At 44.8% G+C, this 17,340-nt stretch overlaps 1 protein-coding gene and 1 non-coding gene across 5 annotated transcripts; one reads left to right on the forward strand and one right to left on the reverse strand.

Annotated features, from left to right (window-relative positions):
* Positions 1 to 201: 201 nt before the first annotated feature.
* LOC117286597 lies at positions 202 to 304 on the reverse strand. The gene has a single exon (XR_004517769.1). It is a non-coding gene; the product is annotated as a U6 spliceosomal RNA (small nuclear RNA).
* A 5,454-nt stretch (positions 305 to 5,758) lies between these two features.
* Nagk (N-acetylglucosamine kinase) lies at positions 5,759 to 15,797 on the forward strand. 4 transcript variants are annotated; one of them, XM_010609637.3, is made up of 11 exons: positions 5,759 to 5,900; positions 6,407 to 6,494; positions 7,800 to 7,884; positions 8,038 to 8,136; positions 9,051 to 9,192; positions 9,970 to 10,080; positions 10,747 to 10,859; positions 12,549 to 12,636; positions 13,485 to 13,582; positions 13,888 to 13,966; positions 14,759 to 15,797. In XM_010609637.3, exons 4-11 carry the CDS (start codon positions 8,077 to 8,079, stop codon positions 14,944 to 14,946), a joined length of 879 nt encoding a protein of 292 aa, XP_010607939.1. In that variant the 5' UTR covers positions 5,759 to 5,900; positions 6,407 to 6,494; positions 7,800 to 7,884; positions 8,038 to 8,076; the 3' UTR covers positions 14,947 to 15,797. The 4 variants fall into 4 exon arrangements, with proteins under 4 accessions (XP_010607939.1, XP_010607940.1, XP_010607941.1 ...); XM_010609638.3 differs by having other exon boundaries at positions 6,415 to 6,494; XM_010609639.3 differs by lacking the exon at positions 6,407 to 6,494 and having other exon boundaries at positions 14,759 to 15,795.
* Positions 15,798 to 17,340: the final 1,543 nt, after the last annotated feature.

The following is a 17,340-nucleotide window of genomic DNA, read 5'->3' on the forward strand; positions in this document are numbered from 1 at the left end:
CTGTAGGCACACTTAGTTATTTGGAAACATACAAAGATAAGTTGCAATATATAAATATGTGCACACCTACGTATAGATCAACACAGGGGAAGACATGCATATAACCTCACACAGACACCAACACCTTTTCCCCCCTAGGAAGTTTATTCCTCTCAACAATACTTTTCTTTGGAAAACAAGCCCCACAGAATTTCTTCCATCAAAAATACGGACCGCTTCATGAATTTGCGTGTCATCTTTGTGCAGCGGCCGTGTTTATCTTCTCTGTATCCCTCCAACTTTAGTACATGTGCTGCTGCAGCAAGCATGACACCCACACACTTCTGAAAGGAGAGGGAACAAACCAACCTGATTTGTTCAGGTGGTTGCCCTGGCCAAGGTTCCATCCTCTTCAGAGCAACATCAGATCAAAGCAAATAAGGCTCCTCTTCTCCCTTGCTTCCTTCCCAAGGCTGTGAGACATGCCAGTTAGCTCCATGTGCTTCTGCACTCTGGGCTCCTTGTGTCCCCTCCCCTTGGCTTACAACTCCAGGCCTAGCACCCCACCCACCCTCTCTCTCATGGTGGGAGTGTAAATGGCCATGGTACTCCCCTTGCTCACCACAGATCAGCAGGGGGAGATGTCAGCCTGCCCTACTTGGATCCCTCCCTGGGGTCCTGTTTTGCCTCATCCCTTTATTACCTTCTTGTTCATGTCTTGCCCGGACAACTGCCTGGCCTTCTAAGTGTCTCCCTGCTCCAAGCTCTCCCCTCCCATTTGTCCCACTATCGGGAACCTGCCATATTAATTATTCTAAGGCACAGTGCTGAGGTCAAATATGCCCCGACAACTTCCAGGGCTAAGATCTAACCATAATTCCCCCTTGATCACACATCCAACTTCTCTTTTCTCAGTTCACAAAGTCACTTCTCCTTTTCCCAAACATTTCTCCAGTCTGTTCTGAAAATTATCTCTGCTATGGAACTTGCTTGCTCCCTCCTTTAGTTCACAGTGTAGCATTTGTCACTCCTCACATTTGTGATGTGGTGCTTTATGGCTTATTAAAACTCTCAAAATGATTTGCAGATGTCTTATTTGTCTGATACTGAGTTAGCCCTGGAAAGAAAGTGGTGAGAAAAAAGACACGGCTGTTTTGTGAACTAAGTCTATATAATCTATCAAGGACCCTGGGGTCAAAGTTTTATGCCTCAAAATCATAAGTGGACTTGGCATGGAAAGCATTTTTTCCACTGTCCTCCTACCACCCTTTCTTGCCTCCCCTGCAACTATGGCCTCCCTGGGGCTGTAGAGACAAAGTGAAAATAGGAGACGAGACTACAGCTTGCAAATTCTTGGAGAACATTACCAACCTCGTGAGCATCATAAAAGCAGCTGCTGGGATGTTGCAAGCTCAGTGTAAAGGGGCATTAAATTTTTACAAAGCCAGTTAGCATTTAATGAACATTCTATGTTGCAACATCTTTATTTCCTTCCTATTATAGTAACTACCCACACCTGCGATAAGCAACTGCTAATAGTTGTGTGAGCTTTGGCTAATTACTTTGATTTTACACCTGCAGTTTCCTCACCTATAATACCATTAGAACTATTTGTCAATGGCCTGGGAAATGTAGTTCAGTGGTACAGTGCTTGCCTAGCATGCACGAGGCCCTGGGTTAAATTCCCAGTACTGGAAGAAAAATTTCTGTCATCTCATAAAGCTTTTAGGATGATAAAATTACAGTAAGGCCTTTAAAAATTATAATGTGCGACACAAATTTAAAATATTATCATTACATCTTTATTTAAGGCTTTCTTTTTGAAATCAATCATATGGCCAGTATTTTGTTTCATAAACAGGTGCTAAGTGATTCAAATACTCTGGTTCAAATGGACGGAAGACGGGACATAGAATAGCACTGTACAACAAAACAATGTGAGCCACAAATGTAATTTTAAACTTAGTATTTTAAAAGACAAAAAGAGGAGTGAGGAGGAGGGTAAGGGGAAATAAGTAGAATAAAGATACACCATTGTAGGAACCTAATAACCTCAATAATTGTAAACATTATATGCTGTTATATGAGCTAATAATATCAACAAGAATGAAAACTGGGATAGGGGAATTAGAGAAGGAGGGAAAGAAGGTGAGGAAAGTGGAAAGGAATTAAAAAAAAAAAACAGAAAGGGGAGGAGGGGGTGAAGAGAGGGCAGGGACAAGGAGATAAAATGAGAACCAAGACCTGTCATGTAGAGGTACAAGATCCCAACAATGAATGTAACTGTACTGTATCCCTAAAATGTACCAATAAACTCAATTAAAGCTGAAAAAATTTAAAAAAGAAGAAAGAAAGAGAAACAACCTGTGGTATACATGTAAGCACTTCCCAAGCTGACTGTAAACTGCATGAATTGTAAACATGTACGAATAAAAAAGATAAGTGACTAGCAAAACTTATTTGAATAATATATAAATTTAACACACTCTATCCAAAATGTTATTTCAATGGGTAATTTATATGAAATTATTAATATTTTACATTTTTTGATACCAAGTCTACAAAATCCTTTGGCTATTTTATACTGACGTACATCTCATCTTGAATCATCAACATTTCAAATGCTCAATAGTCAGACACATACTGTAGGAAAGCATATACAGAAAGCCTTCAACTTAGGACCGAATTTCTTTCTAGGAGAATTGTTCATAAGTGGGAGTTACTTGTAAGTCAGGTTCATTCATAAGCGAACAGGGAGTCTTCTAAGTACAATACAACTGTGAAGGTTCGAAAGTCAAATGTCCATAAGTTAGGTACTTACTGAACTAATTAGTAGTATAAAAAAGTTAGTTAATACCTGTGCAGCTCTGAAGATACAAGAGTAAAAATGCATTTCATGTAGTCCCTTATCCCACGGGGAAAGATATTTCTAGTTTTCTCTCAAATCTACAATATTTAATTTTGGAAATGGCATACTAACCAAGCAATTGGCTGATTTTCCAGAGAAGACCTAGAGTTTGGAAGTAAATGAAGGATACACACAGACCTGTGAGTGAGTGAATTTATGGTGTTCATTTTTAAAGAATAAGTTTCAATATGTAACTTTAAGTCTTTACAGACTAAGAGTTGTCTTTCTGATGGCACCAGTTTTAGAGGTCACATATTCAGCACTTTTCCTTCCTTCAACGATTTTGTTCAAAGAAATGTATGATTCTGAACCAAGTAATTCTATCATTTTGTCTTCCAACAATAACCAGACCATTCATTATTCCAATCCCCAAAGACACCTTCAATTGTTCCAAAACCACAAAGTAGTGTTTTACCATTTAATAGTCTTTCTAGAATGGCTGCTGTTTAGGAATTTTCATTTCTAAAAATACTGGTATTGAAGTATGAATAACTATAGGAATGTGATCAATAGTTAAGTATATAGTTCATCATATACATACATATATATATATATATCCTCGTAACTGTGACATATCAGTGCATAGAATATTACCTGAACCCCTGAGGCTTCTATTTATACCTACTTCCTATCAACACCCCTGTCCCCAAGTCTCAAAGTCTCAACCTGACTTCTATTAGATTACTTCTGTCTGTTTTTGAGCATCAAATAAATGGAAATATTTTTGTTAATTTTTGGGTTTTTTTTTTTTTTTTTTTTTTTTTTTTGTACTGGGGATCGAACTCAGGACTTTTTGCTTGCAAGGCAGGCATGGTGCCACTAAGCTAAATCTCCAGCCCTATATTGGTTTTTGTCTATGAAATTCACCAATGTTGTTGAGTATTGGAGTAGGTTATACCTGGTTGTGGTTGTCCACTCCTGTAATCTTAGCACTCTGGGAGGCTGAAGCAGAATCTGGAGTTTGAGCCCAGTCCAGCAACTTAGTTACTTAGCAAGGTCCTGTCTCAAAATAAAAAATAAAAATGGGCTGAGGAGGTAGCTCAGTTTGAAGGCCTTGGATTCAATCCTCAGTGCCACAAAACAAATAAATGTAATTATTATTTTTTGTTGTGGTGTACTATTCCATCTAGTTATACAATTTATTCTTTCATTTAGTGTTGATATTTTGAAAGTTTTCCATTTAGAGGTTACAAACAGTGCTATTAAGAGTATTCCTAAGAACTCGTTTCTCTCACAGACATACACCCATGGGAGCAAAGCAATTCCTATGACTACTGGGTTACAGAATATATTTATTAAACATCAAAAGATCTGTGCAGGGGTCAGGGATTTAGCTTAGTGGCACTGCACCTATCTCGAAAGTTCAAGGTTCTGAGTTCAATCCCCAGTATCAAAAAAAAAAAAAATCTGTAGCTGTACTGTATACCTAAAATGTACCAATAAACTCAATGAGGGGAAAAAAAAATCTGTGCAGTACTTTAGGGATCCAAAGTCTTTTGATATTTAAATCTCATATTAGCCATACTTAGAAAGTCTCCATTCTGCAGACAAGAAGCAGCAGCAGTTATGAGTAATTCACCCAACAGGATCCAGATAGTAAATGGTGAATCCTGTCTTCAAACCTGGAAACTTTCCCTTTTTGGTTTCTTTTCTAAACAAGCAATACAAAGGCACACTTGAATACTATCATACATATAGGTCCCAATGCTCATTGTGTCATTGCAGTGTTCTTTCAAAATTCACCTACAATTTCACATCTCCACACAAACTCCTGTCCAGTTTGACTCCCACCAGAGTCTGTTAGCTATTACTCTAAAAATAAGAGTGTGCTGGATTAATTATCCTCAGCCTCTGATGTGCTACAATGAAAATGTCATCCTACTTCTCTGAGATCCTCTATGAGGTTGTGACTTTTTGCTCTTGCTTCAGTGTCCCAATTAGGTAGGAAGTGAAAAAGACTCCATATAATATGTATGCCAAATGTTCACGTAAACAGACCCAGCTGGCTGTCAGGCAAAAGGGATCTTCGCTGAAAATTTCTTTGCAAGAAGGGCAGCAGCTGGGCAGGAAATAGGCCAGCTCCAGAGAAGCCCTACTCCGGAGGATCCACATCCCCAGGATGATGGTCCGGAAGAGCTGTCAAGGACCGGTATCTGACTCAGAGGTGACCAAAGGAGCCACAGATTGACTCTCAGACCTAGCCAGAATTTTCCTCTTTTCAGCTCCCGTTTCTTTTCCAAACACCATGTAAGGAAGAGGAGCGTGGTGGTGGCTGAAAGGCAGTAAAAGTTCAGTGAAATCGTGTCTGTTCGTTTCCCTGTTATTCTCCGTCTATGCAAATAGCCTCTACAAAGAGCTAAACTGGGTAACAGCTGAACGCTCCCTCCTCAGGAGTGCCAGGGCAGCATGAAGGGGGCTTTTTTTTCTTTTCCAGCCAGCCCTGCTCCTCCTGGTTGCGTACACTCAGTGTAAAAACCCATACAGGAGCTGGTGCACGGCCAGACAAACGGTGGGCTGAACTTTACTAGAACTTCCAGGAACAGGCCGGGTTTGGTCGCTCCCCTCCTTGACCACCTCTCACGTGCGTCACCCTGCCACGCGACCCAGAGCCCCACCCTGGACTGCCAGCAATTTCCGGGTGCCCAAGGGCCGATAGAGTATTTGCGTATCGTATATCCTCTTGGTGTTGCTCTGTTTGGGATCCAGGAGACTTCTCAGGAAGCCAGGTGCAGAGGGCCTGAGGGCCCAGCCCGAAAGGAGCCTCTAAACACCTCCGAGACTCAACTCCTGCACTCCTCTCGCTGGGGCCAACCAAGAACAAGGAGCAGCCCTGGGACCCAGGCCCCGCGCACGCGCGCTGGGAACCAGCCCGCCTCTCGCGGTGACGTCACGCGGGGCGGTGCTGAGCTGGCTGGCGCTTGAGCTCCCGCAGGCAGTGGGGTCAGGAAGCAAATCTGGGGACCTGTGGCGGCTGTGGCAGCAGCATGGCTGTACTCTACGGGGGTGTGGAGGGGTGAGTACGGCCCTACGGCAGAAGCCCAAGAGGGACGGCCTTGGCCCTCTTGGGCGGAGGGCGGGACAAAAGGTCGCGACCACGCGGGTTGACAGATTGCCTCGCACCTATAGGTCCCGCCACTTTGGGCTCCTGGGTTGCGGGACCGTGCCGAGTAAGGGTATATGCACACTCAGCGGCGCCCTTGCTCGAGTGGCCGTAAATCTTGCGAGTACTCCGGGAGTGAGAGGCCACGTCGGGGGCGGGGTGTCCCTTTGTATTTCACTGCGAGACCACGCCCCTTTTCCCACAAACTCCTTACTTTGCTGTATCCTTTCCCACATTCCTAGTCTAGGGAATTTTACGGAATAAGTGTCAGACAGGGAGTTGCGGGGCGGGAAGTGGGGAGTGGAATGGGGGGGATGTTGCTGAGGCGAAGATCTTTGGTAGAGTATCTGGGAGTTAGAGCTGGTATGATTCAGTGTCAGTTTATCCCGGTGATCTGAAGTGACGTCTTTTCCTGTTAGCACAATAGGATTCTCGGGCTGGACTGAGCCCATTTTCCTGCTCAGAACTTGTCTATTGAAATCGTTGTGACTCTGCGTGTGACTTTGGGTAAGACATTTGCCCACTTTGGTCTTCAGTTACCCCGAATGTACAGGACAGGGATGAACAAAACGATCCATTGATCGCTCAAGTACCCTGCCAATAAAAACATTCTGTGAATTGGGGCTGTGTCAAATCAGGGAACAATAGAAGGTGGCTGTTGTCTCAGCCTTTGAATCTGAGATTGGATTCACTTTTCTGGCAGCCACATCCCACTGCTGACTTACAGACCCCAAATTATTTTTGACATGAGTTGTTAAGGTTGATCTCCATCCTGTATCTGTAGCACTTAAAAAAAAAAAACAACTAAGTACAATATAGGGGTTTGCATTCATCCCTGTTATAATAATTTCTGAGATGTAACATTTTTTCTGTTTGTTAAGAGATTGTTTTGGATGTTGAATCTGCCACTCCATGCCTTAACTTACCTTTTGAAACTTCATGTTATCTCTGAATTGATCAGCAGGTCTTTAGTGTCCTAAGACATCCCAAAAAGTACTGACCAATAAGGAAATATACATTCCACCACCACAGATATCCCTGTAAGTTACTGTTTCCCCCAGTAATCAGCATGGGAAGGTTTAGTTGTTTACATAAGCATAAACTCTCCATGCCATCCATTCATTTCTTACAAGGGTGTCTTGAAGACCTTAGCAAGTGGAGCTGGATTTGAAAGGCAGCACTAACTGTTGTTAGAGAAGCAGAGAGATGCACTATTCTCTATAGCCATCTTTACCAGGTGTTGTTTGTGCTAGTTATGAAACTAGATATATGATCCTGAGATTGGCACACTGGAGCTCATAATCTGGTAAGAGATAGACATAAAACAAATAGAATACACTCTTGTTATACAGGGGTCTTTAATAACCAAGGGGTCACGGAGAAGGCTTTCCTAATGGAGCTTTAATGTGTGGCACATCAGAGAAGCTTTCAAGGTTCATGTGTCCCACTGGTCTAAAGTGACCTGTTCCTATTAGCACATTAGGATTCTCAGGCTGGATTGAGCCCATTTTCCTGCTCAGAGCTTGTCTATCGAATTTTTGATAATAGTTCTGACTCTGTGTGTGACTTTGGGTGTATAAATAGGGTCTCACAGGATACGTAGGATAGCCTTAGGGAAGATGAGCAAGAACTGTTTCAGTTTTAAGAGTCTAGCAGACATTAAATCACAGTGGTAGCTTTGGTAGTGGTGACAGTGTTTGCTGGAGCTGTCTCCATCACTCTGGGCTCTCTGCCTGCATCAAGGACTGCACAAACTTAGCTCTTATCTAAAGTTTCTCTGAGGAGGACTGAGTGCCCTCTTGTGTTCTGTAGGGGAGGCACAAGGTCCAAGGTACTTTTGCTGTCTGAAGATGGGCAAATCCTGGCAGAAGCAGATGGACTGAGCACAAACCACTGGGTAAAAGCCATACTGAGGGAACCAAGCGCTTGTTTCTGATTTTCTTCTTTGTAACTCCTGTTGAGGTGGTGGCTGGGGCTCATAGAGCAGCCAGTAGGGGCAACACAGGTCCTGCAAGCCTTTGTAACTCCTCTTTCCCTTGACTGGGGCCAGCTGATTGGGACAGACAAATGCGTGGAGAGGATCAACGAGATGGTGAACAGGGCCAAACAGAAAGCAGGGGTGGACCTTCTGATACCTCTACGAAGTTTGGTGAGTCTGAGGTGGAGCCAGGGAATTAAATTAACAGCAACACTGAGCCAAGTGGCAACTTTGGATTTAATGACTATAGAGGAAAAGGTTTCCACAGTCTAGTTCCTCCTGTCAGAATTTTCATGATCTTACTCATTCTTATAGCTATAGTTGCCAATAAGCCACAAGCATGTTGGAAGAGCATGGGCTCTGGAGAGCCATTGAGACCTTGATTTAAACTCCATTTCTGTCACTCTGTGACCCTTAAGCAGGTTATTTACCTTCTCTAAGCCGCACTATCCTCATTTTGAAAATTTGCATAGCAGAAGCTACCTCAAAGTTGCTGGGAAAGTAAAATGACCTAATACATCCCCAAATGGTTAGCACAGGGCCTGACCAATAAGCACTGAGTAAATGTTAACTGTTCTTAGCCCCAGCTCAGATCTTTCTCCCAAGCAAGCTGCTGTAGCTCCCACTACTCCCTGGATATACGAGCAAGGTGTTCTTCAGGTATAGCCAAACCCCATGCATTTTACACCGAACGTATCTCTCTAGCATCTCCCTTCACCCTGCTGCTCTACTTGATTAAGAGCAAGCTATCCTTCAAGCTCCAAAGATGGCATTGTCGAATCCTATTTCCACTGTCCATCCCTAGTTCGAGGCTGTTCTTACAGCCATCACTTTTTTTTTTGTACTGAGGTTCGAACTCAGATCCTTGTGTTTGCAAGGCAGGCGGCAGAACCACTGAGCTAAATCCCCGGCCCTAGCCATTACCTTTTGAGGGGTCCTGGTTTGGGGTGGAGGGATTGAGACTGGCTGAGCAAGGTGTAAGGAGAGGTAGAGAACAGGTACAGGCATCTGAAGGGGAGGGGGTTGAGAAAGGAGCAGGTTCTGGGGCTCTGCTCACTGGCTCACTCACCTTCCACATGGCCTAGGGCCTAACCCTGAGCGGTGGGGAGCAGGAGGATGCAGTGAGGATCCTGGTGGAGTTGCTGAGGGGCCGATTTCCCTACTTGAGTGAAAACTACCTAATCACCACTGATGCCACCGGCTCCATCGCCACAGCTACACCAAATGGTGAGGAAGTGGAGGGAGGGGTGAGGTTGAGAACTGGTTTTCTTGGGAAAGCTCTTTAGATGGTAGCCAGCATAGCTTGTCTTACAGATATACCCTGAAGGCAGCCTCTATCCATATTCCCTGACTCTCTTTTCAGGAGTGTAAGTCTCTGCCAGAGCAAGGACCAGGTGGACAGAAGGAGGGAGGACAAGAAAAGCCCCTTGGTGGGAAGTAAGGAGTGGAGTCCAGTGGAAGACTCCCTGCAAAGGAGAGAGCCCCTGGGGGCAGTGTGGTGAGCAGCAGGGTGGGGGAAGCCATGAGTACCAAGTAGGAAGTGGGGGAGCTCTGTGATAGTGGGAAAGTTTCTGGCATCAAGGGATTGGTATTTGAATCCCATTTCCTATTTTGCCAGCTCTACCTTCTCAGAGTAGGGATAGAACTGAGTTTTGGTTTCCTTATCTATAAACTTGCATTCAGAAGGCACTTTTGTATACTCTCCCTGTAAGGACAGGGTGTAGCACACAGTAAGCACTCAGAAAATCAGGTAGAATCACCTGAACACTAGTTGGGCTAGGAGCCATGTTCCCTCAGGGAGGTGCAGACTCCTGTGATTGGAGTTTCTCTGAGCCCCTGGGGCTCCCCTTCAGGCAGGAAATTAACTGGGCCATTTTCTCCTCTGCAAGACTGGGTGGTGATCCCTTTGCTGGGAGTGGGAGCTGGTTTCTGTCCAGACTTTCTGAAGTCAGAGTTGTTCTGTTCGAGCCCTGCCCACACTGAGCCTCCCCACCCTTTCCCCAGGTGGGATCGTGCTCATCTCTGGGACTGGCTCTAACTGCAGACTCATCAACCCTAATGGCTCTGAGAGTGGCTGCGGTGGCTGGGGCCACATGATGGGAGATGAAGGTTCAGGTGAGCTTACACTGGGCCTGGCTCAGATGCCTGGACCTTCCTCTTCCTGCACATTCCCAGCGTAGTGTCCCCTGCTCTTGGCCAGCTCATCCCTTGGAGCTCTCTTGAGAGCAACTCCTCCACTTGACCAGGGCAAGATAATGCCTGGCAGATCATAGAGATGCAAATGCTAGACTAACTGCTGACCCTACTCTTCAGTAGTGAATTGCACCCAGGCCATGGCCTACCTGCATTGACTTTTGAAGACTTAGGGAAGAGTTGAAACTGAAGGGTCAGGCCACAGATGCCAGGTGGTGCCATACCTGTCTGGCAGTGGGAAAGGAGTGTAAAAATTCCTCCCACTTTACCTTTTTGTGTCTGACATGTACATTTTCATAGGGTCCCTTGGGGTCCAGCTCATGACAGCCTGTGACAGCTGACCAGCCTTGTTATGGGGTAGGAGCTGGTGTGACACAGCCTTGCTTATTCTGTCTTCCCCCTCCCAGCCCTCCCTTATCTGGGTCAGTCAGATGCAATTTGATTATAGGTCCTTCACCCTTCTTCACCCCCTGGTGGGAATCGGGAACCTTAATTTGCTATCAAACCCATATAGACCACTAACCCTGTCTAGATCTGAGTTTCTGCTCAGCTTTGAGAGATTTTCTTAGCCTTTTCTGCTTTCTACAGCCTACTGGATTGCACATCAAGCAATGAAAACAGTGTTTGACTCCATTGACAACCTAGAGGCAGCTCCTCATGATATTGGCTACATCAAGCAGGCCATGTTCACCTATTTCCAGGTACTCCACTCCTTTCTCAGTGAACACATACACCTTGGATAGGGCAGTGGGGACCAGCTACAGTGGAACAGCTACAGGAGAGGGTCTGGGTAGATCAAAGTTGGGTCAGAGCTACAGGTTGGAAAACTGTAGGTAAGGACAGGATTCAGAATGATGTGGGCAGCGCATTCCAGAAAGGTGTCTTGGGAACAGTTGGTCTGGGAACAGGTGGCTAGCTGGACTTCATTTTTGGGCAACTAAACCCTGATAGGAGATAAAAAGCATGGACATTCTAAGCTAGGATGAAAAGTATGGAGGTCCAGAGGTACAGATAGCAGGTAGAATCTGAGCAAGTGCTGGCTGCTTTCTGGTTTGAGTGGGTCAGGAGAGCCCAGTAAGAGGTAGGTAGGGGAAGATCTTGGAGAGGTGCAGCTATCTACCCAGAGCACTGGGGATTGACTCCTTGTCTGTGCTTATTTGAGGTGGGTTAGAAGAAACAGCTCCCTTTATGAGAGCCATAGGTAAAAGGTAAGAGAGGTAGAAGGGAGAAGAAGGAGAGGATAAGTTTATTTGATAACAATTTCTCTGCATGAGGACCAGTCTTTTTGTCTAGCCACTTTGTTAAACTGGGGCCAGAGCCAAGGTAGGAGCTTAGAAATGCTGAAAGGGAGGGCCTGTCTTCCCAGGGCTAAGAGATTAGCGATTCAGAGGAGCTTTGGCTTGTGCCAGGGTGAAGAATCTAAGGGCCTGAGACTGGAGGAGAAGACATCTCTGAAATAGTTGCTAAAGGAAGTTCAGTTAAGCTTTCCTGACCCAGCCACTAGCATGTCTGTTGTTCTCTCTTATATCCTGTAGTCATTCTGAGCAAGTGGTGCGTGCCTATAATTTCAGCTCATCTGTAGGCTGAGGCAGGAGGATCACAAGTTCAAGACCAGCTTGGGCCATCTAGCAAGACCTTGTAGAAAGATAGATAGATAGATAGACAGGCAGACAGACAGACAGACAGATAGGGCTGAAGGCATAGCTCAGTGATGGAATGCTTGCCCAGTATGCTTGAGGACTTAGCTTTCATTACAGCACTGCAAAAAAAACACTTACCAAGGTTAAATGAAACAGTATATAAAGTGCTCAATACATCACCGTAGTTGCTCAAATTTAGTGCCCCTTCTTTTACTAAAATGTATTCTGGGGAGTCACTGCTTGCTCCAGATTTTAAAGGCATTCAGGGTGGTAGGTTTGTTGGTGAAAGAAGGACCTTATGTGGTCAAATAAGTTTGGGAGAAATGAATTCATTTCTTGGTCACAGTGCTTCTCAGAAACTTTGATTCACTAATGTGTGTTTCTCTAAAGGACAGTTGCAGTATGCATTATTTCTTAGATACTTTTGACCAAAGAACTCTTACCACAAGTACTTCAACAAACCACAGAACACTCTGGTGAACTCAAATCTGTACCTTCGGCTACCTTTAAGCTAATCTGTAACTAGAAACAAAGTCCATGTTGGGGAAAAGAAAACTTTTCTCAAATGAGAACAATCTCAAATTTGTATAGCTTCTAGAACTTAAAACAAAACAAAACAAAACAAAAAAACACCCAGAACTGTTCAAGCTCTTCACACAGTAGAGACATTAGGAGGGCCAACTTGGGTGGGCACAGTAGGGATTTTCTTTGCTCCTAATTACTGTCTTATGCTCCTTCTCTGCCTCCCAGGTGCCAGATCGCCTAGGAATCCTCACCCACTTGTATAGGGATTTTGATAAAAGCAGGTTTGCTGGGTTCTGCCGGAAAATTGCCGAAGGTACTAGAGGTGGGGGAAGGGTTTCCTCTGGCTTTGTTCTCTGAAGACATCACTAATTAGGGGGCAGAGTGGGGTTCATATGAGGTCTGCACACCAGTTTCCCTCTCATTCAGTGACCACAGTCTCCTTAGGCCTACTCAGGCCTTGGTGGTGGAGCAGAAGGGCAAAGGGGTTGTATTGGCAATTCTACCTGGGTTTCTCTCCTTGACAGCTATCATGTGTTGTAACAAGCTATATGCCTGTTTTTGAGAAATTTAGGAATCAGTTGTCTTAAATCTATTCCTTTTCTTAAATACAAATATACCCAAAGAACTAAGGAATTGAGGAGATACTGGGCATATTTTGTTGGGTGTCAGAAGCTAAGCATAGGGCTTGTGTGTCTACACACTGCTTTTCTACTGTAAGGCTCACATTCCCTTAATCTGGATTCCCTCACCTTAGGGCATCCCAAACCTCTCTTGGATCCTTCTGGAGTAAGACCCTCCAGAACAGAGCCTGGAAGGCACTGGCCAACAGCAGACTTCTGGAGGAGGGTGGGGTGCTGACAATACTGACTTCACAGCCAGGGTCCTGGGTCCATAGAACTGAGAGACTAAAAGGAACAGATTCACAGTACCTATGTTAAGGTAGTAGCCTGGTGTTGGGAAGCTCTAGGGCACTGCAGCTCCCTGTGCCTGATGAGCCACTCTGATTGGTGTCCTCCATGTGGGGTGGTGGAGAGATGACAATGGGCATCCACCCTGACCTAGACTTCACAAGCTTCAGGTGGTTTTGTGGTTGCTGCCTGGAATAACCCAGGACAGGTATTGCTCTCAGGTATTCACCTGCCACCCCCCTCCCTACCTCAGGTGCTCAGCAGGGAGACCCCCTTTCCTGTTATATCTTCAGGAAGGCTGGTGAGGTGCTGGGCCGGCACGTTGTGGCAGTGCTGCCTGAGATTGACCCAGTGAGTACAGGTGGGAAGTGAAGGGCAGTTGCTAGGCCAGACTTGGCCCTTTTCCTTCAGTGATGGGGCTGCCTCATTCTGTCAAGTCCTCTCCTTTCTCTTTCCTCTCTATTGTTGTTCTTCTTTTTTGCCTTTGTGAATCTCCCATTTTCTTCTTCCTTTTTTTTTTTTTCCTTCCTTGAGTCCACCTTCTGTTTCTTGGCTAGAGGAGAGTATCTTGGTTGGTTGGGTGATCTGAGGAAGCCACCCGTGCAGGACTGGAGGCTTGGTTGGCCCACAGCTTACATTTTCCGCCCTCTTCCCAGGTCTTGTTCCAAGGAGAGATGGGCCTCCCCATCCTGTGTGTGGGCTCTGTGTGGAAGAGTTGGGATCTGCTGAAGGAAGGTAAGTCTGGGGTGGGAAAGAGGGGGGAGGGCAAGGGCAGAGGATAGGGCTGGGAAGGAAGGGACCTAGGGAAGCTGGCTCCCTCTGGGAAAACTGGGACCTACGCCTGAGGACAGGCCACTGATGCTTCAGCCTAAGGCCTTGAGCCTTCTTCTTTTTCCTTTTTTTTGGTACTGGGGATTGAACTCGGGACGTTGCACTTGCAAGATAGTTGGTGGCACCACTGCCACTGAGCCTTTTTTACTGTTTGGTATGTTGATTGAACCCAGCGCCTTGTGCATGGTAAAGCATGTTCTCTACCACTGAGTTGTACCCTCAGCTCCTTAAACTCCTAAAAAGGTGTTATATTCCAATTATTTATTAAATAACCACTTTTAAAACCAAAGTCAAATCTGAGAATCAGAGCTCTGCACACCCTTAGATGACCTGTGGTGATATCCCTTATCAATATAATCTTGGCCAAAAGAAAAGAAGCAATGACTTCTTAGCCTGGCAGCCTTCTCTGCGGCAGTTTCACCGTTTCCATCTGACATGATACAGTAGCTTAAAGACCCCCAGTGAAGTTCCTGGCCTTGCATGCTCTGGAGCTGAGAGAAAGTCAGGTCATCAGGCTGCTGGCTCCAGACCCACAGCTGTTTCTTGGTCCATACACCCTGTGCGTTGGAACTTTGGCATGTGGGCCCTTCCAGTACCTTCACAGAAATGCCTGGAAATCTTTGTCCCTTCTTTTCCCGGTTCTTCATACAGGCCATTGGTCTTGTCTCATTTCTGCCCTTTCATTTTTCCTTCCAGGTTTCCTTATGGCACTGACCCAGGGCAGAGAGACCCAGGCTCAGATCTTCTCTGGCTTCACCCTGATGAAGCTGAAGTGCTCCTCTGCTCTAGGTGGGGCTATATTAGGGGCCAGGCACGTCGGACACCTTCTCCCCACAGACTACAGTGTCAATGCCATTGCCTTCTACTCCCATACCTTTTCCTAGGAGGCTGGTTCTGGCTCCACCCACTCCATACCCACCGGACATTGGATGTTTGAAGGAATTTTTTTCCTTTTTAGAAAACACTTATAGAAGAAAATAAAGGCATTTTAACCAGCCCTCAGTTGGATTGTGTTATCAAACACCTATGCTGTGTACACCTTCAGTGTACCTCTAGCAGATATCCCAGAGGGCTTAGGAATGGTTTTGTCCAGGGTTTAAAGCCCCAACTTCAGATGCTTGGTCTATAGTCTGCATCTACTCATCATGCTCTTGGGAGTATGATTTATCTGTATCACCCCAGTGTATCCCCCCATTAGTATATGTACACACTGTGTGGCTTCCAGTTAACTTGAGACCTCGGTTTTCTCCTGTCAATGAGTGTAATGATTCCTGCTTTACCAGTCAATGGAACTAAGTAGTCTCCTCATTAAAAATCATATCATATCAGACCATCCTGAGGGATCCAGAGAGATTTAGAGGATGGCACAATTTTAGTCTGGGAGAATTTTTACCTCACTGGATTTGGTAGTTGTAGATTTCAGTTTTTCATGTGAATGAATTCATAGGATTACTGAAATCCAAGGCCACCTAGACATCTACATATTCCTGGCTGCTCCTGTCCTGGATATAGCATGAAACTTTGTATTTGTTTTGTGGCCCTGGAAATGGTGAGCATCAGTGAGGAGCATACATGATTCTCATCCACTGGGTTCTGTAGTTTGACCAACAAAGACAAGCCTAAAGCTTCCTGTTTTGCTGCCTGTTCAACTTGATGAATAAAGATACTCTTGATCCACAGTGGCTGCCTCTGTAGGGGTCGAGTGTAATAGAAGACATGGATCATGTCCTGGACATCAGTTCTCAAACTTATATGCATGAATTCTGGAATTTATTTTAAAATCAGATTTCTGTTGTCTTCTTTCCTCCTCTCCCCAAGTGGTTAAGGATGGGTGAGATAGATGAGTTTTCTTTTTTCTTAACAACAACAGCAGCAAAGTAAGATTTTGCTGTGTTGCCCAGGCTGGTCTGAACTCCTGGGCTCAAGCAGTCCTCAGCCTCCAGAGTAGCTGGGAAATAGGCAGGCAAGCCACTGTGCCCAGCCATGAATTTTCATTTCTACTAAACTGATTAGGTAAAGGTAACTTCTGCTGCAGATAAGCAGCACCTGTATTTGAGGGAGTCTGACACTGAGTTCTGACTAGCCCCTCTCAAGGGTTCATAGAAACTACCTTGTTCCCTAAGTCAGATGACCACATTCACAGTGTAGCCTTCCTACAGAACAGAATGGCTACAGCTCTCATCCCATCAGCAAGCTAGACCTCTGAGCAATAAGAACTCAAGAGATAGTCAGCTATCTGTCTCCAGCTTTGACCATGCAGATCCAGCACTCAGCACATCTCCAGCTTGCACAGAACAAGGACACACCCATAGCACCTTTGCTATATCTTGTAGTCCTAATAACACTGTTGTTGGACTGGTGAGCTTGGAGGTCTTTTTTTTTAACATGCGCTCAAGATTAGGCTCAAATGTAGACTTCATAAATACTGAGACTTACTTATGTTCTTTACATATGACCATCTATCTCACTATTGTTTAGACTCTGCAATTCCATCTGGACAGTGGAGGATTTAGAGCAAAGTAAAAGGCATATCTTTTTAGTCCCAGTATATGTGTTGAATAAACGTTGTTTGAGAAAATGACTTTTTTTGCCCCTGTGCTGGAGAGCAAACCTAGGGCCTCATACATGCCAAGTAAATACTCTACCAACGAGCTGTAACTCTAGACGCCCCAAAAAAGATAGCCATAAAATGTATAAGGCCAGATGTGTTCCTAGTGCCTATCATAGAGTAGATGTGATAAGACTGCCTATTCTCCAGTTAGTAAGTCTATGTTACATAGGTTACTGTGCAGAAAATCATGAGGGTTTTTTTGTTGTTGTTCTATCCCATTAAAATTTATATTTTCCTTCATCCAACGAGGTATCAAGGTTAATTCATGGGATACTGTACTACCGAGGCATCCCTGTAATGGTCCCATGACAAAGATAAGAAAGCAATAAGAGCTAAACTTAAGAGGCTTATGCCAGGTAGATAGCTACTATAGTTCATTCTTCCTGGAAACCCTGAGCTGTCAGGAAATCCCCACTTTTTGGTTTTTGTACAGGGGATCAAACTCTGGACCTTGTGCTTGCAAGGCAGGTGACAGAACCACTAAGCTAAATCCCCAGCCCATCCTGTTTTGTTTCTTTTAGTGCATGTGATAGAAGTGAGTTCTGCTTGCTTGTTTGTTTGTTGGAGATATTAAAGCTCACTAACAATACTTTAAATTAATTTTAATGAAATATCTCAAAAATTATAAACAGGCAAATCAGCTTGTATTGTTCTCAATTTTGTGAAG

Source organism: Fukomys damarensis, unplaced genomic scaffold (genome assembly GCF_012274545.1).
Source record: "Fukomys damarensis isolate Sample0158 unplaced genomic scaffold, DMR_v1.0_HiC HiC_scaffold_2, whole genome shotgun sequence".
NCBI classification, from domain to species: domain Eukaryota; kingdom Metazoa; phylum Chordata; class Mammalia; order Rodentia; family Bathyergidae; genus Fukomys; species Fukomys damarensis.

Excerpts from the sequence above, each read along its gene's own strand:
- Nagk (XM_010609639.3), top strand. The coding sequence starts at position 5,872 with ATGGCTGTACTCTACGGGGGTGTGGAGGG. Across the intron at positions 10,860-12,548 it reads CCATGTTCACCTATTTCCAG|GTGCCAGATCGCCTAGGAAT; the intron begins GTACTCCACTCC and ends TCTGCCTCCCAG. Across the intron at positions 13,967-14,758 it reads TTGGGATCTGCTGAAGGAAG|GTTTCCTTATGGCACTGACC; the intron begins GTAAGTCTGGGG and ends TTTTCCTTCCAG.